This window comes from Pinus tabuliformis, chromosome 6 (assembly GCF_031772625.1).
Source record: "Pinus tabuliformis cultivar Carrire ecotype Pingquan chromosome 6, CPIR1, whole genome shotgun sequence".
Classification (NCBI taxonomy): domain Eukaryota; kingdom Viridiplantae; phylum Streptophyta; class Pinopsida; order Pinales; family Pinaceae; genus Pinus; species Pinus tabuliformis.
The window spans coordinates 1,838,190,358-1,838,203,076 of record NC_142292.1 but is presented as its reverse complement, the minus strand read 5'-3'; the positions used below and the strand labels follow the sequence as shown (position 1 = coordinate 1,838,203,076).

The window sequence follows — 12,719 nt, the reverse complement described above, 5'->3', positions numbered from 1 at the left end:
AAGTTCAGGAGAATCTGGGCTTGAGCAGTGCCAACCATGGTCTTTCACCTTCAAGGAGCTCTATACTGACATCTCGGCTTCGTTCTAATCGTGATGAGGATCACCCACCAATGCTTCAGTGCTTCAGTGTTAGATATATTTATAACTTCTTGTTAGAACAAAACAGTCAATTGAATTAGCTCTCCTATATACAAAACTCATGGTGTATCCAACCATGACAACCTATTAAAAACATCCAACGAATTACACAAATCTAAGAATGGGAATTTTATTATCATACATCAAATGTGCCAACACTGGTCCCTTTGTTTCTTATTTTTTCCTGTTATTCTCAATTTCTTTTTCCTCTTACCTCCTGACTTTGAACCAGTCCAACCTGTTGGATTTGTAATAACAATATGACTAGTGAATCAGCTTCAGGGATGGAATAGAGGGCCAATATAGTTAAAAAATTTGCAAAATCTTCCAGATCTTTTGTTGAAAGTGTGAAGATGGGTGGGGTTGTGTGAGAACCGTCAAATTTGACAAATGGTTTTGTTTTGAAATTCCAACCATGATCAGCTTAGCAGAGGGTCTTTGACATGGGGGTATGTGCAAGATGGTGTTGAAAATGGTGCATTAAGCGAACATTTGGGCTCCTCTTACATCAGCCACTTGGGCAGAAATGCCTGAGGTCAACAATCATTACACTAATGTCATCTCGTGTGCCTCTAGCTGCAGAAAGCTCCACAAGCTCTTTGCATGCTGCCATGGGACGTCGCAAAGGCATGTACTGCAACCCGGGGCTTTTTGTATTCTCTTTGAAATATTTGTCATAGCATCCCATAGTGTTAAAGTTTCCATCCCATAGACTCCTGACTTTCATGACCTTAGGTACGTCTCCCAAAGAAATTTTCCTTGCCTTAGGTGGTGGGCTAGCATCTTCATCCCATGCTTCTCCTCCTTCGAAAAGTTCAGGAGGACTAATAGCTCCTTGCTTTTTTTCTGTGCAAACAGTCCTGACAATGTCTACTGCCTCCTGATTAGTGACCTGATAGAAGTATTAGGGGAAACAGAATCAGCTGATTGAAACAGTCATGCTTACAATTTAGATGAAGAAATACATTTAAAAAGTTCACTGTTTATGAAAGTACAGAATTCAGAGGAAAAAAAATACTTTTTTGTGAAGTGCTCAAGTCCACTACAGAATTCAGGGGAAGAAGATACAAGGGACTCCATATTGCGAGTATGTGAAGATAAAATTAACGTGTAAACACAATCCATGAGCTTAGATGATGAACAAACATTACTAAAAGAGAAAGCAAGGAAACAGGCAAGATACTTTCCTACAGTGCCCTGATTATGCAAATATACAGAATTAATGGAGAAATGTGTCAGTTCTAACAAATTTGTTGGTTTGAGCTGGTGAAACTCAGGGTTCAAAGATAGCTTCGTGCTTACTGGGAACGCATGTTCCCATCAAGATCTTAGATGGAGAATGTGCAATACTAGGTGCCCTGCCTAAGAAGTACAAAAGGCAGCTAGAGTTCATAGACAATTAATGGAGAAACGTGTCAGTTCTGACACAACATTGTTTTGGTTTTGAGCTGGTGAAGACTCAGGGTTTCAAAGGTAGCTCATGTTACTGGGAACCCATGTTCCCATCAAGATTTAGATGAATAATGTGCATTACTAAAGTGCCCTGCCTACGAAGAACAAAATTCAGCTAAAATTCACACAGAATTAATGGAGAAATGTGTCAGTTCTGATACAATTTTTTTTGGTTTTTTGGTGGCGCAACTCTGTTCAAAGGAATCCATGCTTACTAGGAAGTTGGGAAACCACGTTCCCTCCAAGTGCCAGTTTTGAAAAAGCTCCATGAGCTCCTATTTCTAAATTGGTCCCTTTTGAATGTATGCAAAATCAAAATTACAGAGAGTCTGTTCTGAAAAATCCACTTGCAGTGTTTGACAATTTTGTTTCTTCATAGAAAATTCATAAGAGTGCAAACTTTGAGGCCGGATTAACAAGCTTTCATGTGCCTTGAAATTGAAACATAAGTGTGAAAGCAATTTGAAAAACTTAAGCATACCTTCTCCCAAAGTCCATCAGATGCCATTATTAAAAATTCAGAGTCAGATGTAATGGGCAGCTTTCTAATCTCCGGTTCTGCTGATATCCACCGTTTCAAGTGTATATCTCCTATACTTCTCGACACAGCTAAGGTTCCCTGTACTCGCCAAGCTCCCCCGTGAATATCCACGTAACCACCCTGCCACAGCCCCAAAAGTATATTAGTAAACTCGTTAAAGAATGGACGAATAGATTAATGATGCGTCTAGCATTTGGTTGAGTCATAACCAGATTTTCAATCCTCTCCCTCTCTTCCTGCCTTCCAGGTCTATGATCACAGGTAATTGATTCAGCGTTACCATTCCTGCTGAGAACTGCCCGGCAGTCACCCGCATTGGCCACAACTAAGCAACCATTTTTTATCAAGGCAGTCACACAACAAGCCCCACTGCTTACACCCTGTGTCAAATAACTCAGTCAGATTCAATTCATAACAAGAAACTCATGGCTTCCAAAATTGCAAGCCTGAGGATTTTGTTAAGTCAACGAGATTCAATCCTAAAAAATCAGTTTTTCCTATTTAGGCCTAAGAAATTTCCTTGCCCAACTTGTCAAGCAATGAAATAAACATAAAGAATCATTAAAAAAAATGTCAGCATATTTAATGCATCAAATGGTTAGAATACCAAATTGTCCACCAATCAAATAAGCTTTAAACAAGAACCCATACTACACTCAAATATTGCAACCTCTATGACTTTACCTGCTCCAAAAATTCTTTATCTGTTTCCAAGTACCCAGCTTTAACTGCCTGCTCTATCTCACAATCTTCTTTTTCTGACTTGAGCATCAAATCCACAATCTTTTGTCCAAGTTTCTCAGCAACAAAATCAGCAGCTCTACGACCTCCGTGTCCGGCATACACACCAAAGAAAGCCTGAAAAACCCAACATTACCCCAAAATAGAAACCATTTAGGTTCGTCTCAAAACAGTTAAAAGCCAATCTGCAATATCTTTGATTGTGAATGGTCGACCTGCAAATGTGGTTCTATCTATCTAATCCAAGGTAGAACTGATGGTTTGTTGAGAACTTGAGAACTGAGGCAGGTTAAATAAAGTAACTGGATAGCAGGTTAAATAAAGTAACTGGATAGTCTTTTAGGAAAATAAAAGAAAATTTATAGGTGCTTTTCTGTAGGATGCTCTTCTGTTATTGCAGGACATGAATCAGAGCTGCATAGATAAATTTGCAAAGAACACTTTTAAGTAAGAGAGTAAGTAAGATCCATTACAAAAATAATTTAGAGCCGCATCAAGTCAATGCTTGGAAAAGTATCCAAGTTTGGTTTGCAGAAATTTTTAATCCACTGGGATTGCTGGGACTAAATAGGAGCCTAAATGTCAGATCTGCATTCATGCATTTCAACCATGAGTCTCGCCAGTTCAAAATGATGAGAATGGCAGATCTCCTTAGGTGAATATGCAGGTATGCTTCCGCCAAACACAGAAAAAAAGTAATGTAAAGAATTCTCAGGTCATTGGGATCACCAAGGCTAAATAGAGGACTTCTAATCATTGGCATTATCCTCACCATTATGATGCCCGTGTTACATAGCATAGCATGAGTAGGCCTCCCAAGTCACCGAGAGAACATGAAAACTTGTTGAATCTGAGCCCTGAGTCAAAATCAGAATCCAACCAAACTGGAATGTGGGAACCTAATAAGTTCAGAGTGTACATTTGACATATAAGTCTCACCAGGCATCCATTCATCAGATACATAAGAAAAAATATTTGTGTGCGATTTGAAGAAATTTCGGGTCATTAGGATCAGCAGGGCTAAATAGAGGACTTTTAGCAGCTGGCATGGAATGACCATGCCCTTGTAAGTTGTTATGACCATGCGTACCTCTCACTTACAGATTACAGATTAATGTAAATGGCAACAACAGCCATAATAAACATATTTCAATGTTATTACCCAAGGATCATAGGCTTCGTGAACAACAAGATCCAGAGCGGCATCTGTAAACCCTAAAGCAACACCTCTCTCTGCAGGACGAATTGCTACATCTTTCATCTGTAGTCTAGCAACTTTCTTGAGCTCATCATGAGAAAGAGGATCAAATACAACTATCTCATCAAGTCTATTCAATAACTCTGGCCTGAAATGTCTTCTAACCTACAACAATATTCAAAGGCATGTCAAAGCACCGCAGCCAACTTCGTGATAAAATTATATGAAAAAGATGCATACACAGAGTCCAGGAATGCGTGTACAGCCTTCAGCAATTTTCCCAAGGCAAAATTTCTCAAGCCGGTTCGCGAACCGAAGCTTCTTAAATTTCACAGAGTAAAAAGCGGTGCCAAATATTCTTTACAGTGCCTTCAAGAGACCGGAACCAGCTGTCGCTTCAAACACATACTGAACTTCAAAATCTCGAAAATGTTAACAGAAAACCTACCAAATTCTCAGCCATAAAGTAAATTACCTTTCAGACAAAGCCCAAAGAAGACTTCAAAGGAAACGCCTTTCTACACTTTATTTAAAGCTTCAATGTACCGGCAATTAAAGAAAGCAGTCCATCCTGCGGGAACCGCCCGCATTGAACCCCAGCCGCAACCTGCAAGAAACCCATCGACACGTTTAAATCTTTAACCATTATCGTTATCAATAAACAGACAAAATAATAACTAAAGCAGCTCCTGCGGTACGAAGAGCATTCGACCTCACAAATCAAAACGATAGCTCTACCTCAGAAATTAAACCGACAGCTCAACTTCCGATTGATCTTTTGCAGAATTTAGAAAAAGAAAATGCCAAACCGACAAAGAAACTTGCATTTTCTGCCGCCAAAGCCAAAGAATTGTACGAGGAGCAGACCTGACAGAAAATAAAACCAAAAATCAAGCCCTGCGAGCTGCAGAGCGACGACGGCCTCAATTCCGCGGAATTCACCGGTAAATCCAGCGGTTTATCCGCACACCGTAAAACGGAGGAGCAAAAACAGAGCCAGCTATACTGTAAGTCTGCACATTATCTCTTTGCCTCCGCTGAAGGTAGCCATCCAAATGGTTTATCAATTAATTCTGTAATGTTCCAGATGTGCCATATCCCTTTCCACTGTCCACCGCCGCCCACTCCCAACGAAAACATCGGAAAAATTACGGGAATTCATGCTGCTTATGCGAACGAAGCCGTTGCAGAGGGAATTGAAACGATGGAGCGAGAAGAGGCGATCGACCAGGTGTCAGCGTGAGAATCAAGCCTGAACAAACACTAAGCAAATTGCCCAGTCCGCCGTGTCAGCGTGAGAGTCAAAAGGATGACGAAAGTCCCTTTCAAAGGAAGGCCAATCGGCCTAAAAATATAGATTTATTCTTAAGTAGAGATTCTATTAAATTTAAATCGTTTTTCTTAACAAGTGGAGATCCTATTAAATTTGAAGTCATCTTTACTTTCTTTGTTTTAACATAATTTTTAAAAGTTATATTCTAATTATTTTTTTAATATATCTATATATACTAGCAATTGCCCCAAAAGGTGCAAAGAGAGGCCGATAGAAGTGTTAAATTGAAAGAATTGTATTTTGGTTTAAAATAATAAATGTTATAATAATTCAATCATTCAAATTAAACCTAATCAATAAATTGCCCAAAATAAAATAAATCTTTAATCAAAATTATACAAGTTATTATTCTTCTTTTCTCTCAATTATTTATATAATAAAATCCAATCAATCATTTAAAATAAATCAAATCAATAAATTTCCCAAATTAAATCCCAACTAATCAAAAATTATTTGGGAATATATATGTATAACCCAATAAAAAAATATATATTTATATGTTACAAAAAAAATAAGTAAAAAATTCTAATTGATTTAAATAAATCTAAAACCACTGAAATTAAAAATTACTATTTATGATTAAGCAGTGGAAATTTTAAGATAATAGGAACACATTTTTTTCACCCAAATTAAAATTATTTTTAATAATAAATCAAACATTGGAAATGTCAACATTAAAAAATTTCAGCACAGGGAAAAGAACTTGCTAAACAGTGGAAGATTTTATTTATAATTTATAATATTTAACTATTCAAATTGATATATCAAATTATTTTTTTTATATTAATATTTATAAATAAAGAAAAGAAAAGAAAATATTAATATTAATCATTTATATATTTTCAAATTTAAATAATTTTTTTTAATAAACTGTATAAAAATAAGAATCTAATTTTAGAGACATGTTAAATAAAATAAAAAAATAAGCTAAAAAGAAACCCTACTTTTCTTAAACATCTTACTTCAAAAAAAACCCAGCAACACAACCAAATCAAATGAAAAACATAGAATAATTAGCCGGCCATGCTTTATAGATAAGATGTGGCATGGGAGATGTTAGTTGACAATATTGAGAAGTTGTAATAAGAACTTCGGCGTAAATCACATGTAGAAAGACCTTTGATTTACGCCGAAGTTCTTATTACAACTATTATGGATCACAGAAGCCTCACTTCAATAATATTGAGAAGCTTAAAGTCTAACATCCTCATTGGCATTTGCGAGGTGTGTAATGGAAAGTTTTATGGAAAGTTTGGTTTCAGTGGACCTTAACCATCATCATCAATAAAACATGAACTCAAACATTTGCATTTCATTGTATGAAATTAAAATCTTTAATTTTAAATTGAAAATCATAAGTTGAACTATCCATTAAAAAAATAAAAAAAATTAAATGTTTGAATATAATAAATGTTATTATATTTTTATAATATATTTTTAGATATTATTATTATGTTAGTATTATATATAATAATGTATATTTCAAATTAATTTAAATATATTATTTTTTTAAGAAATTTGATTTTTTATATTGAATTATATGATATTTATTTTTATAATTATATATTAATTTATAATTTTATTTAAAAAATGTGTTTTTCATCAATATAATAAATATAAAATTGTAATTTTTAATTGAAATTAACTCATTATAATTATAAGTAATAAAAATGTTTTTTTTTTCCATCAAATATAATAAATTAAAATTTACATATAAAATTGTAAATTTTAATTGAAATTAATCCATTATAATAATAAGTTATAAAAATGTTTTTTTTCATCAAATCAAATAAAATAAATATAAAATTGTAAATTTTAATTCAAATTAATCCATTATATTATAATAATTGATTGTTTAAGGTACACGATGAACTGAGAGATGTAACACAATGACATTGACAGATGTAATCAGCAACAAAGGGTAAACCGGCATGACTAATTATTGCTTGCAATTGCCCTTGCTCCAAAAAGTGCAAAACATACCGATAGGTAACATTGACAAGATGTAATCAGCAACAAAGGGTAAACCGGCATGACTAATTATTGCTTGCAATTGCCCTTGCTCCAAAAAGTGCAAAACATACCGATAGGTTGTTTTTTAAATTGGACAAGGACCGCATTTGTACATTGGTTTTGGTTTCCGACTGTGAGAGTGAGAAGTTAATGGATGTTTTTTAAATTAGAAAAATTCTAAAGATTTTTTAAATTGGACAAAGAACCCATTCGTACATTGGTTTCCAAATGTGAAATCTTAATGGATATTTTGAAGCACACATCTTTGAAACACACATCACATTTGGAAACAAATGTGAGATCTGAAACACACATCACATTTGGAAACAAATGTGAGATCTTAATGGATATTTTGAAGCACACATGCGAAAGTTAAAAGTTTTCTTGATATAAATATACTTGATAAAAATCCAAGTTTTCATGTGTATCAAAATCTCATTCTTGGTATAAATATACTTCATAAAAATGCAAGTTTTCCTGTGTACGAAAATCTCATTCAAATACGTGGGAAGTGAGCGGTCCTCTCCAATTGGACTAATTTTTAATAATTAAGAAATGGGAATCAAATAACCAAAATCATCAATGCTCCGAAATCATCAATGCTCCGCAATTGGAGAATCTTTAATGATTAAAAAATGCTAATCAAATAAACAGCATCAAAACAATAGCGAAGACCGATTTTGGTCAAATAATTTGCAGGTTCAAGGGGAAGGTTACCCAGTTCATTCATGCATTCTATATTCTTTTCTAGTAGTGTTTTTCTTTCCTACACTAATTCCAATGTTCAACAATGAACGTCTGCAATAATCTTTCCTTCTGGCTGAACAGAGACTTGGCTTTATATTGGTTCAGGGGATTATCAGTTGTTGTCTCCTCTACCTTTACAATGTAATTCCTCCACTGCCCAACAGTGCTATCTACGAGGCAGGAAGTTTCACAGAGGTTGATCAATCCAGCATCACAACTTACTTGCCCAGAAGCAATTAAAAGGAATAAGTTGTGCTTTATGACTTAAAAACAGTGGTTCAGCTTTAGCTTTCCGGTAAGTCATGACTACTGATAGTCTAGTAATGGTGCAGACCACCATAGCCACAAAGGAAATTGATGAAGACCTCGCAAGCTACAAAGATGGTTAATGTGGACTTCCTAAGCCATAAAGGCAGCCATCAGTTATACAATCAAAGAAACACATAATAGAAAATTCATTTGCAAACAACTTATCAATATCAAAAATACAATCTGGAAAGTATATTATCTTCAATTATATTACAGTACATGGTAAAAGTCACATGACTACTGATATTCTAGTAATGGTGCAGACCACCATAGCCACAAAGGCAATTGATGAAGACCTCGCAAGCTACAAAGGTGGTTAATGTGGACCTCCTAAGCCATAAAGGCAGCCATCGAAACGAGAGACACAATCTACAAGCAGAGACACAAACCAGAGATACAATTTATAAGCAGCAAGCAACAACTTCCAAGTCCCAGAGACAATTTGTAAATGGTCAGTAACCCTCCAAAGCCATATAGACACTTTAAGCTTCCCACCCAAAGAGAGAACGTGGATATGCTTATATATTACCTAAAACATAGAATTACATTTAAGAACTTTATTTAACCAATCCAACATAATAAATGATAGAAACATAAGAAAATTATGCAATGTAAATCCATTCACCCATTAATAAATTGGAGGTAAATCGATGGATCCTCCATCCTTATATTCTTCATTTATATATTCTGTAATCATTTACTTCTGCTATAATTGTACAAATTGATTCCACGTGAGAAATAAATGTTAATATTTGGACATAAGCACATCTTCTCGTGTCTGAATATATATTGAATATAACAGAACTAAATGCATTCTTATTACATTGACTTGTATTCAATGGGAAGAAAGACTGATACATATACATTGTATATGTTTTGCCTCATCATATACATAGTATAATAACCATCTTCATTTTTAATTTTCATGAATTGAGTAACCAATGCCTTCCCAATCCAAAATTTTCGCATGGACAGTAAGCTACCAATATCATTCTCACCACTATTAATCAGAGAATCCAAAGCATCATAGCCTGGTATCTGCTGTCAATCAATCTCCTTTTGTTGTGCACATTCCTCTTCTGCCCAACATTCCACCCATAAATAATTCATGGATGGTGGTAGTCAAAGTGTATTTTCTTCTGCATATCTCCTGCATTTTTCAACAAACAAGACAAGTGCTGGGGCATGGATGCAATTATCAGGATTAGCAGATGTCTGTTTCATTTCTCTATTATATTATTTACACATCCACTCAACAAAACAATGAGAAGATAGGAATGCAATGCATTATACAGAAAAATAAATAAGACAAGGAGCTTAGAATAGATGGAGAACCAATCAGGATGATTTTTCTTCATGGATATCCACATCCTCCGGGAGAGTGAATCCATCTAGTTCGGCTTCCCCATCTGTTTGAAGCTCTCTGAACATGGCCAAGACTTGGATCATTGTGGGTCTTCTCCATGGACGGTCATCAAGGCATTCGCAGGCGATTCGAAGATGTTGATACAGATCCATCTCTATGTGTTTGTCTTTTATTAGCACTGGATCAAATATATCTGAAGCTTTCTTTAACTTCACATTTTGTTTCATCCATCCAACTAGATTGTTGTCCCCAAACTCAACAGGGTCTATAGGTCTTCTCCCTGAGAGAAGTTCCAGCAAAATAACCCCGTAGCTGTAAACATCTCCTTTTGTTGTGCAGCGAAAACTCTGATAGTACTCTGGTGGCACATAACCAGGAGTGCCAGCCAGAGTGCTGACACTTAAATGAGGATCCAGTGCATTCATGAGTCTGGCCATTCCAAAGTCAGAAACTCTAGCCTCCATATTCTCATCCAGAAGGACATTACTTGACTTCATGTCCCTGTGAATGATATGGGGAATGCAACTGTGGTGAAGAAATGCTAATCCTCTTGCAGAATATAGTGCACTCCTAAATCCACATGTACTGATCCCAGCACTCCGTTGAGCTAAACATTTCAGCCCACATCCTACAATAAATAAAACGCTTGACACAATCCCCACACAAAGAACTAATCTTTTTTTGTGGATTTGTTAATAAGTGACTTGTGGATGTGAGGGATGACACCTCCACCTGCTATGGTACCTTTGATCAAAGTATCAAGTTCTTCGTCTCCTCTAATAGCGAGCTGCAAATGCCTTGGGGTGATATGCTTAACCTTGAGATCTTTACTGGCATTTCCTGCAAGTTCTAAAACCTCTGCAGTGAGATACTCCAGAATGATTGCAGAATAAACAGCTCCAGTTGCTCCCACCCTTCCATTTGCAGATACTCGAGACTTCAACAGACAGTGGATCCGTCCCACAGGAAACTGCAACAAGAACAAACAATTCAGTCCACCTATTACAGGAATCTTATGGAGTTCTTGCTCACAGGAATTCTGAACTGTTCCAAAGCTTCAATGAAGATGTTTCTCCCGGGAAAAAAGAAGCTAGAATTACTTCAGTTGATTCAAGATTTTGACAAGAAAATTTATAGAAAATAAATAGATACAACTGTAAGTCAAACAACCAAAAACAGAGTCCCAGAGAGTTCAACATAAAACAGAGTCTCACAGAATTCAAGATATTACAGAAACCTTATGGAGTTCTTTCTCAAGGAGTATTTGAACTATTACAAAGCTTCATTGAAGATGTTTCTATAAATTTACTTCTCAACGATTTACAAGGACATGTAAAAAGGGAAAGATTTGTGGAATTCCAAGTTCAAAAATTTAACAGAAATAAAAATCTTCCATTTCTCCAAAAATCAAAACCTCAAGTAAATGTGTTTGTGTAACCCCGATACTCAACAAAACCATCTCACGATGCATCACAAACCAGCAGCATCTTTCATCTCTCATAAATAGCAGACATTCTATTTGATAGAAATCGATCAAGAAAAGCGAAAACCCACGTCAAAAATTCATCTCAACAACAGGCCCGAACTAAGAAAACGCATTTACTCTCATTCTCTCAGCTTTGAAGATGTTACAAACCTAACTCTGCATTTCCCTCCACTGAACCGAAAAGTCCCCCATGCATAATCCCAGCTTTACCAGGCTCTAATCCACCGGCATTGAAGAAAAACCAGGAAAATCCCAAATACATTTCATGAGGACCTAACAGCATTACTCCAAAAACACAAAACACGCAAACCCATATTCATTCCGTAACCCAAAATCACTGACTAAACAGTAGAACAGCGGTACATTCATTCACAAGCATCCCACATTCTACACTCTATCCGTACCAAGCAAGCTGAAGACAACGCCTTTTTTTCTGAAGCAAACACTGCAATCTCGGTCCCCACTCTCTTTTTCAAAAACAGCATCCAACATTGAACAAAACCTACCTGCTTAACTGCTAAACAGCATCCAACATTGAACAAAACCTACCTGGCTAACCATTGCGGCAGAGTTCCAGGATGCTCATAAACAAATCGCAAAGACTCAGTCGTGATGAGAACGTGGGTTGGTCCCTGCCACCATGTTTGGGAATACATCAAAATATGGAAAGCATAATTATGAACCCCTTACTTCCATAACAACCCTCCGCCCATAACAGAAATGAAGGCCATGTTCCGCCATGTTCCGGGGCCATGACGAGTAACTGAAGGAGGAAGACCATGATGAATATCAGGAAAATGTGCACAGATGTCAGTACAGAGCATAAGGGTGGCCCTAAAACACTGCGCACAGACCAGGTGTCAACCTCAGAAATAAAACATTGTGCACAGATGTCAGACGTACTCTCGTCACTGAAGGACGCCAGGTGTCAACCTCTGAAGGAAAAAGACGACGAAAGTCTCACTCATAGGAAGGCCTATCGGCCTAATTATATAATTTATGAAAACTAATAATATTAATATTTTTATTATCGATGAATTCAAAATTATCCAATATTATAATAATTTTGATGATTATTTATATTAGGTTAATAATAAAGATTATATACAATTCAGATCTAAATAATATAGTAGATCTAAGTGATATAGTATATCTGTTTGAACAAAAATTTATGATAGTGACTAAAACATCAAATAAATTATACAATTAGTATTTAAGAAACTTAATTTTTTTCAGTAATTTTATGAAAATTTTATAATTATATTTAAAAAATAGATTAAAAACTTTTTTTTCATCCTTTTACTTTTTAGAGAAAATGTCTCCTCATGGTTCTACATCATCATTCATTGAAATTTTAAAACGTTACAAAAATTAGTATTATTCCTCATTTATCTA

At 35.6% G+C, this 12,719-nt stretch overlaps 3 protein-coding genes across 8 annotated transcripts; all 3 read right to left on the bottom strand.

The window, feature by feature from the left end:
* Positions 1-415: 415 nt before the first annotated feature.
* Positions 416-4,517, bottom strand: LOC149266353 (putative protein phosphatase 2C 14). 6 transcript variants are annotated; one of them, XM_089430364.1, is made up of 6 exons: positions 4,035-4,304; positions 3,645-3,771; positions 2,816-2,989; positions 2,341-2,511; positions 2,072-2,251; positions 416-1,030 (listed from the first exon to the last, which is right to left on the bottom strand). In XM_089430364.1, the coding sequence occupies exons 2-6, from the start codon at positions 3,669-3,671 to the stop codon at positions 647-649; spliced, it is 936 nt and encodes a 311-aa protein (XP_089286490.1). In that variant the 5' UTR covers positions 3,672-3,771; positions 4,035-4,304; the 3' UTR covers positions 416-646. The 6 variants fall into 6 exon arrangements, with proteins under 6 accessions (XP_089286490.1, XP_089286487.1, XP_089286495.1 ...); XM_089430361.1 differs by lacking the exon at positions 4,035-4,304 and adding an exon at positions 3,981-3,998; XM_089430369.1 differs by lacking the exons at positions 3,645-3,771; positions 4,035-4,304 and adding an exon at positions 4,311-4,517.
* A 5,026-nt stretch (positions 4,518-9,543) lies between these two features.
* On the bottom strand, positions 9,544-12,140 carry LOC149266351 (histone H2A variant 1-like). Its single transcript, XM_089430354.1, has 2 exons — positions 11,874-12,140; positions 9,544-10,808 (listed from the first exon to the last, which is right to left on the bottom strand). Exons 1-2 carry the CDS (start codon positions 11,883-11,885, stop codon positions 10,509-10,511), a joined length of 312 nt encoding a protein of 103 aa, XP_089286480.1. The 5' UTR covers positions 11,886-12,140; the 3' UTR covers positions 9,544-10,508.
* LOC149266352 (brassinosteroid LRR receptor kinase BRL1-like) lies at positions 9,811-10,335 on the bottom strand. The gene has a single exon (XM_089407984.1). The coding sequence runs from the start codon at positions 10,333-10,335 to the stop codon at positions 9,811-9,813; it is 525 nt and encodes a 174-aa protein (XP_089264110.1).
* Positions 12,141-12,719: the final 579 nt, after the last annotated feature.